The following is a 22,607-nucleotide window of genomic DNA, read 5'->3' as shown; positions in this document are numbered from 1 at the left end:
TACTCATCTCTGAAAATCCTTTTAAAAACATGGACAACCTTGACTGAATTAAGGAGCTTAAGCAGAATTAGAATAACATTAGAAAGAAACTGTGGTTCAGCAAAATATTACTTAGCTCAAGAGATTCTTCATGGGCTTTCACGGGCAGCACTGAAACTCGTGATGCACACAGAAAAGCCTTCTAAAGCAGCGCCTGGCACATAGGACTTGCTCAATTAGTGTTAACTATTATTTTTACTATTATTATTTACTTACTGATCAAACCAAAGGCACTTGTATGTTATGTTTCAAATGGCAGATGCTGTCAAGTTACTTGACTCAGGAATAAACTACCAGATAGGGGGCATTTCTGTCTGTTGTGGGGTGAGACAGACGGGCTTCTACATGCGACCAAATCTAAAGACCACCAGTTTCCAAAGGAAAAAAATACAAAAACAAAGTGAAAAAGGGCAAAAAATAAAAAATGCCTTTGTTAAAGGTATTGACCAGTGAAACATCTTTGAAAGAATTGCTTTTGAAGACTGAGCCCTTATCAAGGGAAGACCACACTCACCCCAGAAGTAGGGGTTTGGGTTGGATAAAAATCACATCAGAACTTGAGTTATCAAACAATATTGCTCAAAGGAGAAGAAACTTCAGTGTGTATTCAGCTCCCTCAAGGTTTCTATCCTTTTTCCTGCCAATCATCGCTACCCTTTTCTTCACTTTTCCCTTTCCCAAATTGTACATACATCTAGGTCTTATGTATCACGTTTCGCCTCTTGAAATTTACCTGTCCTGTATGGTATCGCCTTCAAGATGTCAATTAATTGGTGCATAATGAACTCATCCATTTTAAAGAACTGAAATTCAGGGGACTTTTGTTATATGTTTTAGTTAGGACATTCTGAATACAGTGTCCAAACAGTGACCCCTAGTTCAGCTCTCCTGAAGGCATTCCAGGAACAAAGCTTCTACTTCAATGAAGGATGAAGTTCAGCGGCAAGAAACCCTTTCTGTACCTCACCCTGTCTGTGTGAGGATGCACTTTCACACACTTCCCTTCGTCCTGATGTAGAGCCTGTCCTCTGTTTAAATAGCCGATTATGCCTTTGATTGGACACTCAAGAATAAAGTACTTTACTGTTAGAATAGCTTAATTGGTATATTCATTTTACCATCTGTAACATGAGCATTATTACTCCATTTCCTTGAACTTACATGGTAGCTTTCTACTTTAAAAGCTTATTTTACTATGGAAAATTATTACGGATATTATGTAAAATGATTATTTTTCTACTTGCTATCATTTCTTATAAGCACAGATCTATAAGACCTTTAAGATTTAATTCTGTCCTGAAAAAATAGATTCTTTTGGTGCCTTCAGTTTTGTGGTCACACTTCCTAATGAACAGCTCTTCCCTTAACTTTCCACTACAAATTATGTAACTGTCCTACTAAAAATAAACATTTTTCATTGCATAGCAGATTTTTGCTCTTTGTTTGGTCCTTTTTATGGCTACATATTTCAGCATTGAGACTCTTTTGCAAGGATTTTAAAGGTATTTACATTTTATATAGGTATGCCTGTTTAATCATGATAAGTATAAATTACTCTTAGTTAAAACATTGCACACGGTATTTTCATTACCTAATGTTATTAGTGTAGCCTCATTATTACCTACATAAACATGTTTTCTAAAAGCTCCATTTGAGTGGTAGAAAAAGTGAACAATATGGAAATCATCGGGCTGGCTGAGAACTTTTCTCTAAAAATTAAGGGCTATTTCCAAGCCATACATTTCCAAGTGTCTTCAAAGAGAAACTCTAGTAGGGATTCACTTTTTGCAACACTTTATATAAATGGTAAAAATGTGTATTTAGCCCTGCTGGTGTGACTTGATGGTTGAGCGTTGACCCATAAACCAGGTGAGGGCACATACCCGGCTTGTGGGCTTGATCCCCTGTGGGGGGTGGGGGGGAGTGCAGGAGGCAGCCTATCTATAATTCTCTCTAATTACTGATGTTTCAATCGCTCTCTCCCTTTCCCTTCCTCTCTCTGAAATCAATTAAGAATGTAAATTTATATTTAAAATGGTTAAGTTTCTTGTTTTGGGGCAAGAGAGTGACTCAGTTATTTTGCGGTACATATAACCTCATTAATATAGAAAAATTGGTTATTAAAATAGTGATTTTTGGTTTTCAAAAAACAGTTGATCCTTGAACAACACATGGGTTAGGGGGCACTAGCTTCCCGTATGGCCGAAAAATATACGTATAACTTCTTATTCCCCAAAAGCTTAGCTACTAAGCCTACTATAGATCAGAAGCCTTGCTGATGACATAAACAGTCAATTAACACATATTTTGTATGTCATATGTATTACATACTGTATTCTTATGATAAAGTAAGCTATATGAAAGAAAATGTTATTAAGAAATCATAAGGAAAATACATTTACTGTATTTATTGAAAAAATACACATACAAATGGACCCTACAGTTCCAATCCGTGTTTTTCAAGGGTCAACTGTATTCACAATTTGACCCCTAGATTCTTATTTTATTACTACTTATTGACATGGCTATGGGCCTGTAGTATTAGATCATCAGCATCTTTTATTTTCTACTTTCTTTTATAAAGTAAAAGGCCTTGTTTAGACTGCGTGATGATATGATATTAAACACACGTACAGATGTTTTATTCTTAGGAACATGGCTTCTGCATTTATTAAGTTGGATTCTATGCTCATTCTTTTTAAATGGTTTAGATAAATATTATTTTAAGTCACTTGACTGCAAGAGGATATAATTCTAACTAAAAGGTCTAAGCTATTTAGAATTAATTTGAGATGTAGTTACAGATATTTCATTTATATTTTCCTGCATATGGTAATGGCACAAATCCATAAAATAACTTTAAAATTTGTCATGCATCATTAAATTCACTTATACTTCATTGGAGCTGTTTAAATAAATTTAGCCTATATACTGAAGAACTTGGTATTTTTGTGTACTGTAAAGTAATTTTTATCTTTTTAATGTTGCCTCAAGGTTGACTTTAATTTAGGTACTTTGAATAAGATCCCATTAAGAAACTTTGTTGTAGGGTATTATAACACTGGGAATTATGGTGTATGTTTTTAATTTGTTGTTGTTGTTAATCCTCCCCTGAGGATATTTTTTCCATTGATTTTTGCATAGAGTGGAAAGGAGGGGGAGAGTCAGAGAAACATCAATGTGAGAGACACATCCATTAGTTCCCTCCCACATGTGCCCCGGCCGGGGCCTAGAATTGAGCCTGCAACCCAGTTATGTGCCCTTGACCAGAATCAAACCCAAAACCCTTCACTCTAACCACTGAGAAAACTGGCTAGAGCTGATGTGTTTTTTTAAATTGAGAAATAGAAACCCTTGTCCATTGATGTATTAAGACCTTAGAAACTATATTAAGAACTGTTTGAAACTGTTTATTACAGGAGTCCAAGTCATTAAAGTGGTGGCATTACAATGCAGTTAATAGTGATCTTTACCCAAAATGTCTTGTTGCTGAGAAGCCATTAAAACATTAAATTGTTAGAATTACAACTGCATTATATCATCAGGTAGAAGTTGGTTTCTTTACACTATAGTACAAATGACTTACATCTCAGAAAGGAACAAGGCACCCTGACACAAATGCTATCTACACTAATAAAAGACAAACATGCAAATTGACCGTACCTTCGCTGTGCCTTAAGCCACGCCCACCAGCCAATCAGAGCAACTATATGCAAACTAACCCAACCAAGATGGTGGCTGGGAGCCACGGAGCTGGAGCAAGCAGGAGGCTTGGTTGCCCCAATGATGGAGGAAGCCAAGCTTCCCTGCCTGCGGCTGGATTTGAGCTCCACTCAAAGCAACAAAGTTTCAATTATAGAAGGTAAATAAACCCCAGTTACTTGCTTTCAGCCAGCCGTGGCCACAGAGCTGGAGCAAGCAGGAGGCTTCCCTCCCGCCTGCCCTGGCTGGCTCTGAGCTCCTCTCAAGGCTACAAAGTTTCAATTATAGAAGGTAAATAAATCCCAAAATTAAAAAAAAAAAAATGGAGAGGCTGGGAGCTTCTGTAGCCCGGGGGCTTGACCAGCCTGAAAATGGCCCTCAGCTCGTCACCCAGACTGGCCAGGCAGCCCAGTGGGGACCCCCCACCCTAAAGGGGGTGTGGCCAGCCTGAAAACAGCCATCAGCCTCTCATCCAGGCTGGCCAAACCTCCATGGGTTGAGAGTCCCCACTGGGGAGGGCTTGACCAGCCTGCAAACAGCCATCAGCCCCTCACTCAGGCTGGCCAGGCACCCCAGTGAGGACCCCCACCCTGAAGGGGGTGTGACCAGCCTGCAAATACCAATCAGCCCCTCACCCAGTCTGGCCAGGCACCCCAGCGGGACCCCCACCCTGATCCAGACACCCTTCAGGGCAAACCAGCCGACCCCCACCCATGCACCAGGCCTCTATCCTATATAATAAAAGGGTAATGTGCAAACTGACCCTAACAGCAGAACGACTGGGAATGACTGATCACTATGACACCCACTGACCACCAGGGGGCAGATGCTCAATGCAGGAGCTGTCCCCTGGTGGTCAGTGTGCTCCCACAGGGGGAGCTCTGCTCAGCCACAAGCCAGGCTGGTGGCTGCCAGCACAGCGGTGGTGGCGGGAGAGGTTCAGCATCACTAAGGATGTCCAACTGCAGCTTAGGTCTGCTCCCTACTGGTAAGTGGACATCCCCCGAGGGCTGCTGGGCTGCCAGAGGGATGTCTGACTGCCAGCTTGGGCCTGATCCCCCCAGGGAGCGGGCCTAAGCCAGCAGGTGGACATCCTCCGAGGGGTCCCAGACTGCAAGAGGGCATAGGCCGGGCTGAGGGACCCCCCCGAGTGCCCAAATTTTTGTGCACTGGGCCTCTAGTATTTTAAATAAATAAATAAATATATATTTAATAAATAAATAAATATATATATGAATACATATATTCATATATATATATATGAATATAGCTTCTATTTCTTTAAATTTTATCTTAACTTTTTTCAAATTATCTGGGCTTTTTCCACAATGCTCTATTATGGTTCCAGTAATAGGATCGGGCTTTTGCTCTGTCCAAATGGCTCAGTAGGAGTGTAATCCTGTACACCAGAAGGCTGAAGGTTTGATTCCCATGCAGGGCACATATCTAGGTCGCAAGTTCAATTTCAGGTCGAGGAGCCTGTGGGAGGCAACCCATCGATTTTTCTCTCTCACACTGATGTTTCTCTCCCTTCCTTCCTCTCTCTAAAATCAATAATAAATAAATAATAAATAAATAAAAATTAAATTTAAAAAACGCTCAGATGAGAATTTAAAAAAGCAAACAGGATAAGGGGTTTTTTATTTCTGTTGTTTTTTTTTTTTAAATGAGCACAGACTCCAGCCTCTCCGTCTTATGCTTTCCTTGCTTCGCCCCCCTGGATTCCTGAATTCAGTGTGTTAAGCATGCTTCCGGGTCCTTTAGGCACAGCCCCTCTCTCTGCCCGCGCAGCATCTGCCCCAGATACTTGAATGCCCTTCTTCTTCATACTTGAAACCACGGTCCAGACTAAACATGCAGGCCGTTGTGTTTGGGCAAATGCAGAGAGAAAACATTTCTCTCACTTCAGAAAGTTCCTTTATCCTATGTTATGCCTTTTATTTTAAACTTTGGTGTGTGTGTGTTTTTTTTCCTCTACCAGTTGTTAAGACATCTCCACGGACATTTCAAAAATCTGCTTATTTGACTTCGTCTAATTTTATGGATTCTACAGACAGAAACTACTTTATGAAATTATGGACCAGATTTTCAACCAAAAAGACACCAGTGGTAAGAAGGGGTAGATGGGGGAAGCCGCAACTGGTTACATAGGGTCAGACAAAAGCAGGGCTTGATATTTGCAGACTAATAAGTTTCACCAAAATGATTCTCCGACTGGCGTCACATAAACACAAGGGGTTTGTTTGTTTTTGCCTCTTTCTACACCTCTAATAGTAGACGTCGCTTCTAACAATAGAATATTCCGTGTAGAGTTTGTGAGGGCCTTTCCCCCAGGCAGAACCCGGTCAGAACCTTAACACTCAGCTCTCCTGTTTAGCACGAACAGGAAAGCACAATAGAACTAAGGCTGTAAAATACGTATTTCCAGGGAAGACGTGCTTTGCTGTTGGGATGGAATTTTGGTGTTCTTGGGCTGAGTCGCCAGAGGGAGCCCACTCAGAGTGCATGCTTTATGACAGAGCAGTACTTAGACCTGCCAGGTCACCGAGTCCCAGCCCCGTTCTCGGCAAATTCGGAGAAATCGGTTTATTGACTGCAGCATTGGCACTGCATTCAAGTGAGGTGGTGCTCATTTTCCCTGTGTAATAGTTTGCACGTGATGATCTGGGAATGCGAAGAGATCTCAGTCATTGCAGTTGCCATTGTGGAAGCGATGGAACTTTCGCTTTGGTTGTCATCACCTCGATGTGTTTCCTTAAGCCCAGCTTCTTCTAAACAAATAACTACATCATCTTCTGAAGTCGGGACCATAGGCAGGGGTCAAAAGAATCAGACTGGCTCCTGCAGGTGAAGAGTCTCGGGCAGCGGTATGAACTGTGTATACATTCTACTCTGACTTAGTCGTAAGAGTGGGGTGTTGCAGGTGCAAGAAAACAGATACCCATTCAGATCGGCTCTGGTAGGAGGCAGTTCCATTTTGAAGGGTCGGTGAGGGGTTCCCAGTGCATCGTGGGCGGGGTGAAAAGCGGACCTCGGAGAAGCGAGCTTGGATTAGAAAGGCTGACGTGTTCTCTGCCTCCTGAGGCAGCAGGTGCCTGTCACTTTTCTTGTTGTTACTCCAATAGTTTATCAACATACAATGCTTTCTAGGAATATGACCATAATTTAATATAGATTTAAGTAATTTAATGAAGTGCTTAATTTCCTCATTCCTAGCTTATACAATCTTCTGTTGCTTTTTTCTTCTTTCTTCAAAGCTTAAATGGTATTTACTTTTCTGAATGACTCCCGAAGCACATTAATTTGAACGTCTCTAAAAGATTCTTGGAGAACTATAAACATAATTTTAATCAGCCTTATTTCTTTTTTTAAATTGTTTTATTGCTTAAAGTATTACAAAGAGTATTATATATGTCTCCTTTTTTTTCTCCCCTTGACTCTCCCCTAGCCTCCCATACCCCCCCGGTGTCTTGTGTCCATTGGTTATGCTTATATGCATGCATACAAGTCCTTCTGTTGATCTCTTACCCACCCACCCACAACTCTCCCTGGCCTTCCTGCTGTAGTTTGACAGTCTGTTCGATGATGCTCTGTCTCTGTATCTATTTTTGTTCATCAGTTTATAATGGTCTTTATTATCCATAAATGAGTGAGATCATGCGGTATTTTTCCTTCATTGACTGGCTTATTTCACTTAGCATAATGCTCTCCAGTTCCATCCATGCTGTTGCAAATGGTAAGAATTCCTTCTTTTTTACAGCAGCATAGTATTCCATCATGTAGATGTACCACAGTTTTCTAATCTATTCATCTGCTGATGGGCACTTAGGCTGTTTCCAGATCTTTGCTATGGTGAATTGTGCTGCTATGAACATAGGGGTGCATATATCCTTTCTGATTGGTGTTTCTGGTTTCTTGGGATATAATCCTAGTAGTGGGATCACTGGGTCAAATGGGAGTTCCATTTTTAGTTTTTTGAGGTAGCTCCATACTGTTCTCCACAGTGGCTGCACCAGTCTGCATTCCCACCAGCAGTGCACGAGTGTTCCCTTTTCTGTGCATTCTCTCCAGCACTTGTTTGTTGATTTGTTGATGATAGCCTTATTTCTTAAACAGAATTTTCTTTTTAGGTGTGAGTTAAAAATGCACAGCTCCTTTTTTTACTGCTGCAAAAAATATATAACAAGCATATACAGTGAGAAGTTTCTTTGTATGACACTCACATGTGCAGTTGGCTGCAGCGAAGTTCTTGTGTTTTACTTGTCAGATATCACTGTGCTCACTTGCCCTCCCTGGGAGCAGCCCGACCCCCTCTGCACGGCTGGCTCCCGGGAAGCACACGTGGAGGTTATGATGGCTTCGTGAAGGCTCCTTGCTCTGGAATTATTGTGACTAGGTCTTTGCCTTTGGGAAGTAGCTCGATTGTCTGAATTTCAACTGTATCTGTTTCTTCAACAAGCTCCTCTGACCTCCTTAGGGGACACCCTTACTGTGAAGCAGGCCACATTACCCCAAGCCAATTCTTTAGAAAAAAAATGCTGAATGCCCAATTCATTCAAAGCCAGCGTGGCAAATGCATGTGTGTGGCAGATAAGGTGGCACCGTTTTATAAAGTGCCCAGTGAGAAGCGGACCTATGGTGATAGAATAGTGGGCACCTAACATCTATGTGGCGCTATTTCCTTTCAAAACTGTGAGGAGGTCAGCTCAGGGGCTCACCCAGGATTACGCAGCTTAGGAGGGTCTATTTTGACGCCAAAAGAAAAGTGCGTTCTCCTCAGGTGCATTTTTCAGTGCACAGGGCTCAGCGCCGTTATTAGCTGGGGTAACGTATAAGGAAATGCTTCTCTGACCCGCCACCGGGTTGCCAAGTGGGACGGCTCATATAAGATCAGCCGTCCAAACGCTTTTTTTAAAAAAATATTTTTATTGATTTTTTACAGAGAGGAAGGGAGAGGGACAGAGAGTCAGAAACATCGATGAGAGAGAAACATCGATCAGCTGCCGCCTGCACACCCCCTACTGGGGATGTGACCGCAACCAAGGCACATGCCCTTGACCATGCCGACGCTCCATCCACTGAGCCAAACCGGCCACGGCCAAACGCTTTTTTTAAAGACAAAAAATTGGTGACCTATTAATTTTAAAATATCATTTATGATATTGATTTATGCACAGCATATTGAAGGGTATCCACCCACTGTATTTTTTGTCCTTATTAAAATGCATTGTACCTTTGGCCAGTAAGAGCCTCTTCAAGCCGCTCCTGTGTCCTTGTAACATGACTCATAAGATTGTCTATGCTCTTTTGCTCGCTACCTGTCCCATTGGGGCGGTCATTGTTTCTAGGCCTCTTTTGTGGATAAAATATTTCATGAGTTCGCGTTAATATTTCCAATTCAGATTCAAGACTTCAGGATTTTTATCTATCTTCTTCTATATCTATTACATATATTTTTTTCTGCCACATTGAGAATCCTGATTCTGAAAGACGTAGATGATAAAATTATAATATCTCGTTACATTTTTTATTTTTATGCCCATTACACACAGAGTAGCCTCAGAATAACAATAATATTACCAGCACCCAATATTTTCGATGGTGTTATAGCTGCACTATCAGAGCGTATAGTCATTATACACCTGCTCCCCTTTAACTTTCATTTTGTCTTAGTTCTCAAATCTGTAGATACGTAATACTCGTTATTAGAATTTAGGCAAATGTCTCTCTAGCTGTTTTGTTATCTAAGCTAATTCTGTAGTAGATATAGAAAGGGCTATGGTAACAGTATTTCCTGAACTCTTACCTGTTGCTAACAGTCTGTTGTACTATTGTACTTTATAGTTGAACTGAGTTTTTGATTATCTATCCTGTTTCCTTGTTTTAGTCTACTCTGTCAAGGACCCTTATGGTTTATGTGTTGGTTCTTCTTTGTTTATCTTAAATATTTGTCATTTTCTCTTGAATCCTTTTCATTCATTCATTCATTCATTCATTCATTCATTCATTCATTTTTAGTTTAAAAACTTCTCTCCATTTACTTTCTACTTAAGACATTATTTGTTGTGCTCATTCACTCCTGTATCCTTTCTAGTTTAGTTTTTGTTTCCAAGGTGATTTTTTCCCCTTCTATTTCTAAGTCTTTCCTGAGTTCTGTCACCTCATTTCTGAGTGTGTAACATTGTAATTTATTTGTTCCTCTAATGCGGTGGTCGGCAAACTGCAGCTCGCGAGCCACATGCAGCTCTTTGGCCCCTTGAGTGTGGCTCTTCCTAAGCCTTAGGAGTACCCTAATTAAGTTAATAACAATGTACCTACCTATATAGTTTAAGTTTAAAAAATTTGGCTCTCAAAAGAAATTTCAATCGTTGTACTGTTGATATTTGGTTCTGTTGACTAATGAGTTTGCCGACCACTGGTCTAATGTGTTGTGTCATTGTCTGAATGCCTTTTAGTTTATTTTGAAATAGTGGAATATGAACTTTACCTGTTTTATGAGCCAGCTTTCATTGTATGTAGAGGTGTTATTCTACTCCAGCGATTCTCAACCTGTGGGTCGCGACCCCTTTGGCGGTCGAACGACCCTTTCACAGGGGTCGCCTAAGACTATCCTGCATATCAGATATTTACATTACGATTTTATAACAGGAGCAACATTACAGTTATGAAGTAGAAACGAAAATAATTTTATGGTTGGGTCACAACATGAGGAACTGTATTTAAAGAGCCAGAAGGTTGAGAACCACTGCTCTACTCCTTGCCTCTTTTTTCTTATAATAACTTTGTATGGGGTTTGACCAGAAAATTTCTCATTTTTATGTGAAATTCGTTTTCTCAAGCTTTTAGGTTTCTTCGAAGGGTGATGAAATATAAATGACGTTCTTCCTGAGGCTCCCTGGTTCTGCTTCCCTCTCCCACTTTGGTGTAGACTTGCTCTTTCCTTTGTTTCTGTTGCCTCCGTCCTAATAATTTCATTCCATTCCCACAGCTTTCCTTCAGTGTGAGGCCCCCTCAGAAGGGGGGAGCCCCAGTGGGCCACTCTCAAGAATTCACAGTTGATCCAGCTCCTTTGGAACTTACTGTGGACACCTTACTCTTACCACTGCCGGAGTGGAACCGCCCCTGCCGTGTTTCCGCTAGGCTTCCCACAGCCTCCCCCTGTGCTTCCCAGGGGTTACCTCTGAGCTGTTTTGGAGGTTCTCCTGTTCTCAGCTTTTTTAGTCACTGCCCTGTCCCTTCCTGCGGCTTCCTCTTGCATGGAAACCTGTACCATGCAGTTTGGGGGGCTATGATCACTTGTATTTGGAGCTTGAAATGATACCTTTTCACCTTGTTTTCTTACACATGTCTTGAAACATCTTTTATTTTACTATATAGTTTCTATATATATTTTCAGATGGGGATTCCAGAAGATCCAAAAGCTGTGCATCCACTACCACTGGCATCTTCCCAGTCATGATATAATTAAAAGCATGCATCAGTATAGGGGAAAAATAAGGATGGTAGAAAGCAGTGGTTCTCAACCTGTGGGTCGCGACCCTTTCACAAGGGGTCACCTAAGACCATCAGAAAACACATATATAATTAAATGTTGTTTTTTGTGATTAATCACTATGCTTTAATTATGTTCAATTTGTAACAATGAAATTGGGGGTCACCACAACATGAGGAACTGTATTAAAGGGTCGCGGCATTAGGAAGGTTGAGAACCACTGGTATAGAGTGAAATCACAACAGTAAATGTAGTATATACAAGTATAGAATGATTCGAGGAAGAAGACTAAATTAATATGAGAGTAGGGCAGCAGATTTGGAATCTATTTAGTAATATGAAACAATATAGACATATCCGTGGAGTTACTTAAATATATCGTTTTTAAATGGTGAAATGTAAACAGTGTGTTCCTTTCTTATCCCATTGCGGACCCCTCCCTCCTGCCCAGTAGGCATTGTCCCCTCATCCTGCTTACTCAGAACCTCGGAGCTGATGGTCAGGGAAACACTGAAAGGTCTTGGCAATCAAACATGTTCATGGAGAGCCATGTTCAGGGAGTCCACATGGTAGCTCTCATGTGTCATGATCTCCACAGCTAGCCACAGCTGAGAGCAAATTCTAGTCCAGATTATAGAGAGCAGCGAACGTTATTTATCTTCCCAAATTTACACAATTTACATTAAAAATATTTGTTGAGCCCCTGCTTTGTGCTAAGGCGTGTGTGCATGTGCCGGGGAGACAGGGGGGCGCTTCTGGTCTCCAGGGTGGAACTGCTGCCCAGAGATGCTCGCTGTGTCCGTCTTGGCGTCCGGCAGAGCAGAGCCACTCCTGCAGGCAAGTCTTTGCAATGCCAATGTGTCTTTAGGACAGTGATGGCGAACCTTTCGAGCTCGGCGTGTCAGCATTTTGAAAAACCCTAACTTAACTCTGGTGCCGTGTCACATGTAGAAATTTTTTGATATTTGCAACCATAGTAAAACAAAGACTTATATTTTTGATATTTCTTTTATATATTTAAATGCCATTTAACAAAGAAAAATCAACCAAAAAAATGAGTTCGCGTGTCACCGCTGACACGCATGTCATAGGTTCGCCATCACTGCTTTAGAACCACACCAACTTAATGCTTAACACTGGATTCTTAAAAGTGTCTTCAAAGACAGGGAAACTCTCGAAGCTATGCCAGCCCCCAAGGCTGAGCAGGTGGGGAGCCTGGAGTTGTGGGCTCTTCACCATTAGCTATGGCCTGGGTTCTTTCACTGACTTGCTTGTTTGTGGTTATTTCCTATACGATTTTAATAGAATATCAATTTATAAAGGAGCCTGGTAAGGGCATTAAAATAAAAAGTCAGGTTTATTTGAGCTTTAGTTACTGCAAGCAAATATTAGTGTCTTTTAAATGCACTTGCTGTTTAAATAAATGTTAATATAAATCCCTTTATCAGTGCATAGGTTTTTTTATGTAAAACAAATAAGCACTTGCCAATTTATATTTCTGTCAGTTAAGAATTTTATGTATTAACTTTGGCTGAAGTGAAGAAACCCAGTGCATGGACAGTTGCTCAACAGGCCCACACCCCATCAGACCGTCTGTGTGTAAACACATGTACTGTTTACAAAACAGCATGAGCTATCTTTTCTCTTTTTCCCTCCATCTTTTTAAATCGCCTTTTACCACCAGGTCATACTCCTTTTGGATGCTGAGACTGTGTCTTTATATCTCTGTATCCCCATCAAATGCTTACTAAGGATTTAGTGATGGTGACGGTGATGTTGGTGAGATACAGGAGAAAGACGTCGCCATTTGTCCTGTTTCCGGATCACGCATCAACATTGTTGGATATAGTCAGTCTGTTACTCTGTGTGACATCTGGGAAAACTAAAAGGACAATAATAATCTGGATCCTTGAGAGAGAGTCTCATTGGAAAGATAAAAGTATAAACATGAAATGTGAACAAAATTTTTCTACATTATTATTCAGATCTCATATATTTATATATTAAATCGCAGTCTCCATAAAAGTATTCTGATTTTAGTTATAAAGTTTTCCAACCCCCCCCCACCCCACTGAACAAATAACAATTGTTTTAGGTCTATCTACTTTTCCTTTTTCTTTTCACATATTTGGCAATCTCTAGTAAGAAGAGAAATGATTATAGCTCTTTTACTCACTTGACATGTTTTTAACATCAGTATAATTTTCTGATGCTGTTTCTTGCGTAGGAAGAAAATTCTATGGAGAGACAGTACGAGGCAGCCCGGCAGGCCCTAATGGGGAGGACACCTCCTCATTTTACATTCCTGTTTCAAAGGTAGCAACTTATCACGTTTATTTATACCTGGGCATCTTTAGATTGATTTTTCTCGTATGGAAATAGAGCAGATGAATCCTAAATGATCAACATAAACTTGGACCTCTATACTAAAATGAACCCAGTGGTTCAAGATAAAAAGGCCATTTAAAGTTATTTGAAATCATAGTTCTTTTTATTGTCTGTAATTTTAAGCTATCTGTTGAAAATTTTTTAACCAACATAAATAATACATGTGTCTATTTGTCTGTTCTGTAAAACGTAATTAATTTTCCCCACATTGGAAGACTGTCTTTGGTTAGTCTGATTCACAGGTCAGGCTGTGGTATTTACAAAGTTCTGGGGGTTAGGAGGGTGGTGGCCAGATGATAGGCAGTGGTCCCCAGAGCAGCTACTACTGGGCCCGTATGACCTCTGAGTAGCAGGGTGGCCTTGCTGGTTAAAGCACTGTAGACAGAGAAACTCAGCAGTTTAAATATGAGCTCCAAATGGGTCATGCTGGGACAGATAGGTGCTTTGGATTTGCCTACATTTATATGCAATTGAGCTACTGTGCACACAACAACTCTAGTTAGCAAGTCTGTAGGATTTATTCCCTAAAAATGGTTAATGATTCTTTCAAGTCACTCTGGGAAAAAAGGCTAGTATAGAAGAAAAAAGAAATATTTTATACTCAATTTCAGGTGAGAGTATAATACTAGGATTTTTAGAAATATTTAATTGTGCTATTTCAAAGCATTAGATTACAAAGGAATGGAAAATATCTATTTCCATTTTTATAGTCATTGGTATATTGCTGGGCCTCACATAACTAGTAGACTAGGGTTTATAATATAATACATTCTGATCAGTAGAAAAATAATTTGGTTTCGTGGAAAAGGAATATTTACAGCAACACAAATTTGCTTAATCTACAAATTGGAATGTAATAATGCAGCTTTGAGGTACATGTTTATGAGGGGTTTTATTGATATTTGCACTTATGTGGAATGTAATAGTCAGTGTTTACGTATTACATGTTTTATAATACTTGGTATCATTACAAAATTCTTTACATTTTTTGTTATTTCTAATTTCAGGGGTTCAGTACCAACACCCCTCAACAATACACATTATGCCTCAGTTTCAGAACTACAGAAAGTTTTTGAGATTTGTGAAGAGTCTTCTAAAATTCCCTTTGGATATGGAAAGAGGTGAGTTGGGTTTTATTGGATGGAATCGGTTATTTTCTACTGGTCAGTTTAAGCTAATGGCATCGTCCCTCGGCTTCAAAAACATCCTGAATCCGGGAAGCAGGGTCCCACCTGCCACCATGGGATTGGAATGAGAGATGCTGGCCCTCTAGGGAGGATACAGGCATATAAGCTAGGTTCGCACAATGGGAAGCCTCTCTCTGGAACTCTGGATCTTGAGGGAGTGATCACATGATGCAGGGACAGTTAGAGGTCATTCAAGTCGCCAGTGGTAGAAGAATCAGAATCTACTGGGAAGTACAAGAAATGATGTCTACCAGTCTCTTCCTGTATCGTGACTCAGCTGTGTTTTGGCACCTACCTTACCTTGGTTTCTGCCTCATTAAGCCTGGTTCTCTAGTTTTCCACCAAGTCTCTAAACTACCCGACAGCTTGTCAATACCTCTCTTTGTAATATTCAAATTAGCCAAAGTTGGTGTCCGTAATGTACAGTCAACATCTCTGGTTGGTACAGTGCTATATTTCAAAACGTTTACTAGCTCATGTCCAACATACAAAATGCCATTTCAGGGTTCCAAAGCATAATATGTCAAAGTGTGGTTCAAAACCGGACCATGTAGCCCAGCCGGTATGGCTCAGTGGTTGAGTGTCATCCTATGAACCAGGAGGTCATGGTTTGATTCCCAGTCAGGGCACATGCCCGGACTGTGGGCTCAGTCCCCAGTAGGGAGTATGAAGGAGGCAGCCTGATCAATGATTCACTCTCATCATTGATGTTTCTATCTTCCTCTCCTCTCCCTTCTTCTCTGAAATCAATAAAAATATATTGTAAAAAAAGCCAAAAAACCAAAACCTGACTGTGTATAAGTTGCGGGCTCCATGTAGACCACAGAAGACCCTCCACTGCTGATTTTAGCGCTTGGTTTTGGTGGGCATTCTCCTGCCCTCTGTTTCTACTTCAGCTGGACCTGCCACACTGGCCCTCTCTCTTGTAGGCCTTGAACCCAAGCTTCCCAGCAAAGATCTCGCTGGCTGAGTCAACCACCATTTACTATGAGGTGCCACTCTTGGGTAGAGGTCTCTAGCCAGGGCCCTCGTAGGTAACAGGCTGGCTTATAAGTTGATTGCCCCCATGTCAAGCGCCCATCCTTTTCCAGTCATCTGTAGCCAGACCAGTGACAGAGAACTGAGGAAAGAACTCTTCAGAAGGGGTCTGTGGGTTTGGCAGTCTCTGGCATATTTGAATACATGGCGACACACTAGACAAAATCTTTGACTGGAAGGAAGTACATTCAAACGTTAACAGTGAGTATTCCTCTAGAATTATGTTCTTTTTATGTATCGCTTTGCTGTACCTTCTAAATTGTCTACACAGGACATACTTTTTATTTTTATATAGCCTAAAAACTATTAAAATTTCATGAGAATTTGATGAAATATTCAAAAAATGGTCCTTTATATACAATTGAGTTTCTCATAATGCTCTATATGTTAAAAAAAATTAGTTACATATAAATCAGGGCCTATAACATAATGATAAGTGTTAAAAGTCAAATGCAAATGCATATCCAGCAAAATGGAGGTTCTAAAAATATTTGTGTAGTACAGAAAAAAATAACACGGGAAAGAAATATACCAAAATTTCATCAGTTACTATCTTTTAGTGATGGGATTATGGCCAATTTTAATTTTCTTTCTTCTTCTCCATGTTTTCAACAATGAGCATTTTATCATTTTCAAAGCATTAATATAAATTTTTTAAAGTTATTTTTAAAGCCTGCCACACAAAGGGATATTTTTTTGATGGTGATGTGTCATAATGAGAATTTTAAAATGAGTAATACTTTCCTTCGTGTCTGAGTTTTATTGTTGTAACACTTTGGGTTTCCTTCACTAATTTAATGACGCGAAATAACTGTCACTTCTAAGTGGTCCGCCCCCATCTGCACATTTCAGTAGATACTAGAGACTCTGGCATTACGATGAGCTAATTAGCTTTCCGTGACAGTGTTGAAACTGTGGATCTCTGGGGATTTATTGAAGCTCTGAGTTTTCAGTACAGTGAGGCAGGTGGATGGGAATACAGTGAGAAAGAGAATGTCTTAGTTGAGGCTGCTGTAACAAATTGCTACAACAGGGCGGAATGACTAACAGTTATTTCTCACAGCTCTGGAGGCTCAGAAGTCTGTGATCAGGCTGCCAAGGCGGCCAGGTTCTGAGGAGGGTCCCCTTCCTGGTTTGCAGATGACCGTCTCCTTGCTGTGTCCTCACAGGGCGGAAAACAGAGAGAGGAAGCAAGCTGTCTCGTGTCTCTTCTTTTGAGGGCACTAATCCCATTCACGAGGGCTTCACCTCCTGACAGAGTCACCTCCCAAAGGCCCCCCACCCTCTTATGCTGTCACATTGGGGGTTAGGATTGCAACACATGGATTTTGGGGAGGGAGCACAACATTCAGTCCTTAGCAGAAGGAAAAAAATGCCTAATAGGCTGCAGTGGACTATGTATACATCACCTGTGCCCCTGGTGAAAGGACTTGTCACTCAAGTCTGACCCTTCGTATATGGTGATACTTGTATGTCTTTCAACTCCACCATGTTTGACTTCTGACTTTCTTTTAGAGCGTTTTCACTTCATGCTTGCTTTGATACAAAGGAAAAGTAATTGTTGAAAGGCAGAACTTGTTCTGTTATGCTTTTTTTAATGTGTGTTTTAAGTGAAAAGATATCCAAAAATGACAACATGTGTTGCCGGTTGAATTGTGTCCCTTAAAAATTCATATGTTGGGACTCTAACTCCCAGTACCTATGAATATGTGACCTTATTTGGAAATAGAGTCATTGCAGGTATAATTAATTGAGGTGAGGTCATACTGCAGTAGGGTGAACCCTGATTTCATATGATTGGTGTCCATATAAAAGAGGAAATTTGGTACAGACACACAGGGAGAGAGCTTGGGTGATGCAGAAGCCCAGGAAATAGAAGATCGCCTCATACCACCAGAAGCTAGGGGTGAGGCCTGGACTTGATTCTCCCTCACAGCCCCGCTGACACATTGATCTCTGACTTTTAGACTCCAGAGCTGTGAGACAATAAATTTCAACCACTCAGTTCATAGCACTTTGTTATGCCAAATCTAGAAAACTAGTACCAAACTGTTACTAAAACCCACTGAGATTTTTCTTGCTACTTTCTTTCTATGTTCCTTTCAAGGTACTACATTCATACTCTTAGGAATTTGGCCATAAACTATGGATTATTGTCTTTCACTAAAGAGGGAAGAACATCTTTATGCTTCTGTGGGTTGGAATAAAAGGCCTAGCCCATAAAACATAAATGCATCTGAGACTGAACTTAAGGGGCAAGACTCAGTCTAGTTATACTTCTAGAGAGAAGATCCCAGGCCTGGCTTAATGGCATTTCTCCACTGCCAGGGGTAGAGCTGTTCGGTCACTGGAAAACCCAGGTATTGACAGTGTTGGTCTCCCCAAGGTTATCCTTCTCTAGGAAGTGCTTCCTGTGTGAGCAAGACATTGGGAAACAAGAGCTACTAGGAGCTTGGGTGTCCGACCGGAAGGGGCCTAGCACTCTGAGGAGGTTCCAAACGCTGTTGTCTAGCAAAAGACCCAAGACCTCAGTCCAAGAGTGATCTCCTCCATTAAGAAAGCAATTCAACTTCACTATCAGTTGATAACAAGTAATCAAAACTTCTAAGCAGAACCCCTGGGTGCAGGAGATTGGACTACCTCTAGGTAGGAATATTGGCGTCACCTAGCCTTTGCTATAGTTGATAGGGAGCTCAGGCCCAGCAAAGGCAGGTGTCCATGCTCAGCTGAATGGGAGCTTTCCATGAAAGCCGGTGCTGGAGTCCAGCCATGAACTACCACCCAAGAGCTGCAGCCTCTGCTTGCCATTCACACATCACACAGGCAGTGAGCTTGGGCCCACATTGGATGTGTCACCCACTACGTTTCCTCCTGGGTCGAGGACAGGACCAGAAAGCTAACTCTGCTTCCAGCAGTAGAGCCCCGAACTCCTGAAGACACCTCATCAAGACTGACTTCTACCCCTTTTTGTCACAGTATCATCCCGGTTGACATTTAAATGGCAGGCTTTATCTTGAACAGACTCAACTGGTATCAGCCTTTGCTACTGCCAGATATGTGTGTAAATGTGGAATGTGAGCAAGTGGAGGTCCACTTGACCCTGATCCTTGAAACGTATCTTTTTGCAGAGATAGGAATCATTGCGTGGAACTATAGAGGAGAAAGAATAATCACTGCCAACTGCTGGTCTCTGCAGTGAACAATCATCTATGAATTTTCAACATTTTAACTCAGCCTTAGGCTAAAACTAAAATTTAACATTGACAGTGAAAAGTGGAACTCTGAGGACAAAGTTTAGGACGTGGAAGTGGAAGGTCAATATATACCATCTGTTGTTGATGGAACAAGAGGTGGAGGTTTTAAATAGGAAACATGAAGATGAAGATCTGACAGATGGAGCAACTGAAAATAGGTTAGAACTGTTCTGGGGAGGAAAAGTCGGGGGAGTGTTATTAAGTGAGCTAAATCCTTCCCAGTCAGAGTGGAAATCCATGCCTCCCAAAGGTGTGTCTAAAGCTGATAAATCAATACACGTTAGTAACATATTTAGAAATCAGAAGGTTATTACCAGGACATCTAAGCACAGACATGGTTAAGAAATGGTTGGCTTTCAGGAGAAAGAAATTGGGGTATTGCTTTTTTTTATGAGCCCTTCTGTATAATATGACTTAGTTTTAATTATTTTCATATGGTAGGTTGATTAAAGTGTTAATGAAATATTTTTTGCAGAAATGAGGGAAAATCACAGGTGAAAAGATGAGTATATTTTTTATGATTTAAACATCTTAAGTTTCTCTAGGTTCAAAATAAAATTAAAAGGAAAACAGCAAGCTCTTTAAAATGCAACAAAAGAGTTGGCATTCCGTATATAAAGCGTTCACACAAACTGATATGGAAAACGCGAACATCCTCAAAGGATAAACGAGGAAAAGAAATAAACAGTTTACAAAGTATGGGAGACATGCTAGTTAATCAAAACAAGAAATAACGTTCCATCTTGCTGTGGATGAAGCTCAACCACTCACAGTGCTCTGCTGGGTGAGCCACGAAGGGAGGGCTGCCTCCCCTGAGAGGTAGCCACGGAGCAGGTGACTCGCGCAAGAAGAGCAACGGGGCAGGAGGAAGTGCACTACCAGACACAGGAACTTCAGGCACCCAGTCCACACCCCCACCTCATCCTAAGAGCCGGATGGAATCACAGTCCCCAAACTAGCATCAGGCGGGCCCAATGTGTGGTCCAGGTCAGGCCGCCTGACATGCCTTCCTTCTTTCTCTCCTTGAAGGAGCAGGAACCACTGTACATAAGTTGCACTTGATTGTAAAGTCCTAGAAATTAGGGCCTGTGCCTTACCTATCTAGTTTTACACTCCAGCACCTATCCCAATGTCTTCAGTTATGTTTTGTATAATAGATGAGAAGTTTACGGTAATCGGCACAGTACTTTATGTCAGCTGCTATCTAGGGTCTTGCTACAGATACCAGTGAAAACTTGAGCTCAGCAGAGGCTTGTTCGCAGACTCCTGACGGCTTGATAAAGGTAACCCAGTGAAGTCATGGGCATAGGTTGCGTGGCCATTAGTAGTTTTTCGTCTGACAGCAGGCATCATTCATTTTTTCAATTTTCAGCAACAAGGATACCTATGCTGAGAAATACTCTGCATTGTTTCAGTCTTGTCCATGGTTAAAAGACTTGCCTTTTAAGCCTCCAGAAATAAGTGATATCAAGGAAGATTGGACCCTTAAAGGTAGGAGTCATTTTACAACCGGTTCTCATATAAATAGTAAAATTATAATTATATGTATTGCTTACCCTTTTTCTGACTGTTATGGATTTTTTTAAAACTAAATGAGTGTTTTAAGTCAGCACCTCTCCTTGTAGGTAGGGTGGGTTATTTGCCTCATCATTATACATGAGAAACAAACTTCAGAAAGGCCACACAGCTACTTAGAGCGGACGCTGCCCCCGCGCCCCCCCCCCCCCGACCATACCACTTGCAGGGGTCTTCTAGGGCGAGGGGCAGGTGCTCTCTGGAGGAGAGATGACTTGGGATCCCCCTTTGACAAGTGGGGATCCTTTGAGTGAAGGTGAAGAGAAGCATGGAAGGTTTCAGGTTGCTGGCTGCTCTGGGAGAATGCTGAGGCTGTTAGGGTTGACGGATCTGGCCCAGGCTAACTCACCCCCCTCACTTCACACACTTTTTGCCCGTTGCTCCCCAACACACATGTGAATGCATATCTTCATGTGCAGACAGATGCTCATTGCATTTTTGTCTCTAGGCTCAGTGCAATGTTCATAAATGACAGTGAGTAAAGACCTGGAACAGTGTGAGGAAATTGAAGCGTTAGAGATGAAAATGGGCAAATGGGAAAGTAACCCCGTGTTGGGATAGAAGCTGGGGTTCTGTGCGCGACTGATAGAGGAACGAGCAGATCGTGGGAATTCTCTAGGACCTGGAGGCCAGGAGGGAGCCACTGTCTGTAGCCTGAGGTGGGGGTGGGATGTTCTGCCTGAGTCCAGAAGCGGCAAGTGAGGATCCCTGCTTGCTCAGGTGACCAGGGGAACCAGAAACAGAATATAGACTTGTTAGGTTGCCAGGGACAAGAGGACACATGGAGGAAGGAAGAGGTTCCTAAAACAGCCATCTTCTAACTCAGCTGTAATTAAATTCAGGATAGCTGGCCGAGATAAGGCATCTTCAAGGATTTTACACATGAGGGAGGGTGTAAGCAATAAGGATTAGAGTCCCAAGACCAGAGTTCCAGGAAATAATCCCAAATTCTCAAGTAGACACTTCGTGTCATCATACAGGAGCGGGACATATGCTAGGACCTGTCACTCTAGTACCTGAGAGTACCCAGGGGCCCTGGACCAAGCATGTCACCACAGCCCATCCTGTCCTGGCTCCCACTGGACAGAGTGCCTAGACCTGTCCCATCTCGTGTGTTCTCCTCTGCCTGTATCCTTGTTCCAAACATACTAGTAGCCTGGCCAAACAGAGCAAAGTGGGGCTGTTGGCTGTGGGGTGGTACCGTGGAAAGAACATTGGGTTAGGAATCAGAGGACCTGGGTTCTAGTTCCATTTCTATTATTATCTGGCTGACTGCGGTTGGGCAAATCAGTTCATGTATGAGCCTTGGGAATAATAATATCGGTCCTACAGAAATATAGTAATATCCTACATTCTACATATCACTGTAATATGTGTATATTAGAACATAATGTATAATATAATAATATAGGACCAGACGAATATGGTGTAAGTAAGAAGCAAAGTGCTAGATACCTACGAGGTATTATGATTGTAAGTTTTTATACATGCAGCAGAAGTCTGTGATAGTTTCTTCAGTGATGGTTTCTGGAGACTTATTCTGTTCCTTTGAACGGGCCATATTTTCCTGTTTCCTTATATGTCTTGTGATCTTTTGTTGAAAGTTGGGCATTTGAAAAAGGAGCCTCCTTTCCAAGTCTTCAGACTGGCTCCGTGCAGGGGGAGACCTTGGCCAATTAGCAGGGCCCAGGATGAGCCCAGCATGAAGGTTTAGGGTCTTTCCAGTCCTTTTCTGGACATGCACTTTCCATGGGCTTTTTCCCAATTCCTCAGTATGCACAGGTGCTTTAAAAAATGTCTTAATTTTCCTAAGAGACTCCTGCTTCTTAGCTGTTCTCTTATATTCCTCAATTAGTCATCCCTTGACCCAGGCATCTGTGCATCTATTGCCTCCTTGTGGTTTCCATGGCTTCCTAAGGCTCCCCTAGACTG

The 22,607-nt window shown here is 41.5% G+C and overlaps 1 protein-coding gene across 2 annotated transcripts in view; it reads left to right on the top strand.

Annotated features, from left to right (window-relative positions):
* Positions 1-22,607, top strand: part of LRGUK (leucine rich repeats and guanylate kinase domain containing) — a 103,716-nt gene that overhangs the window by 77,549 nt on the left and 3,560 nt on the right. For both annotated transcript variants that reach the window (XM_036328648.1, XM_036328647.1), the window contains 4 exons: positions 5,723-5,850; positions 13,461-13,549; positions 14,629-14,742; positions 20,473-20,591. In XM_036328648.1, the coding sequence (XP_036184541.1) occupies positions 5,723-5,850; positions 13,461-13,549; positions 14,629-14,742; positions 20,473-20,591 (450 nt within the window). The remainder of the gene's footprint in view (positions 1-5,722; positions 5,851-13,460; positions 13,550-14,628; positions 14,743-20,472; positions 20,592-22,607) is intronic.

The sequence above is a fragment of the Myotis myotis genome, unplaced genomic scaffold (assembly GCF_014108235.1).
Source record: "Myotis myotis isolate mMyoMyo1 unplaced genomic scaffold, mMyoMyo1.p scaffold_m19_p_11, whole genome shotgun sequence".
NCBI lineage: Eukaryota > Metazoa > Chordata > Mammalia > Chiroptera > Vespertilionidae > Myotis > Myotis myotis.
This window is presented reverse-complemented; position numbering and strand designations above follow the sequence as displayed.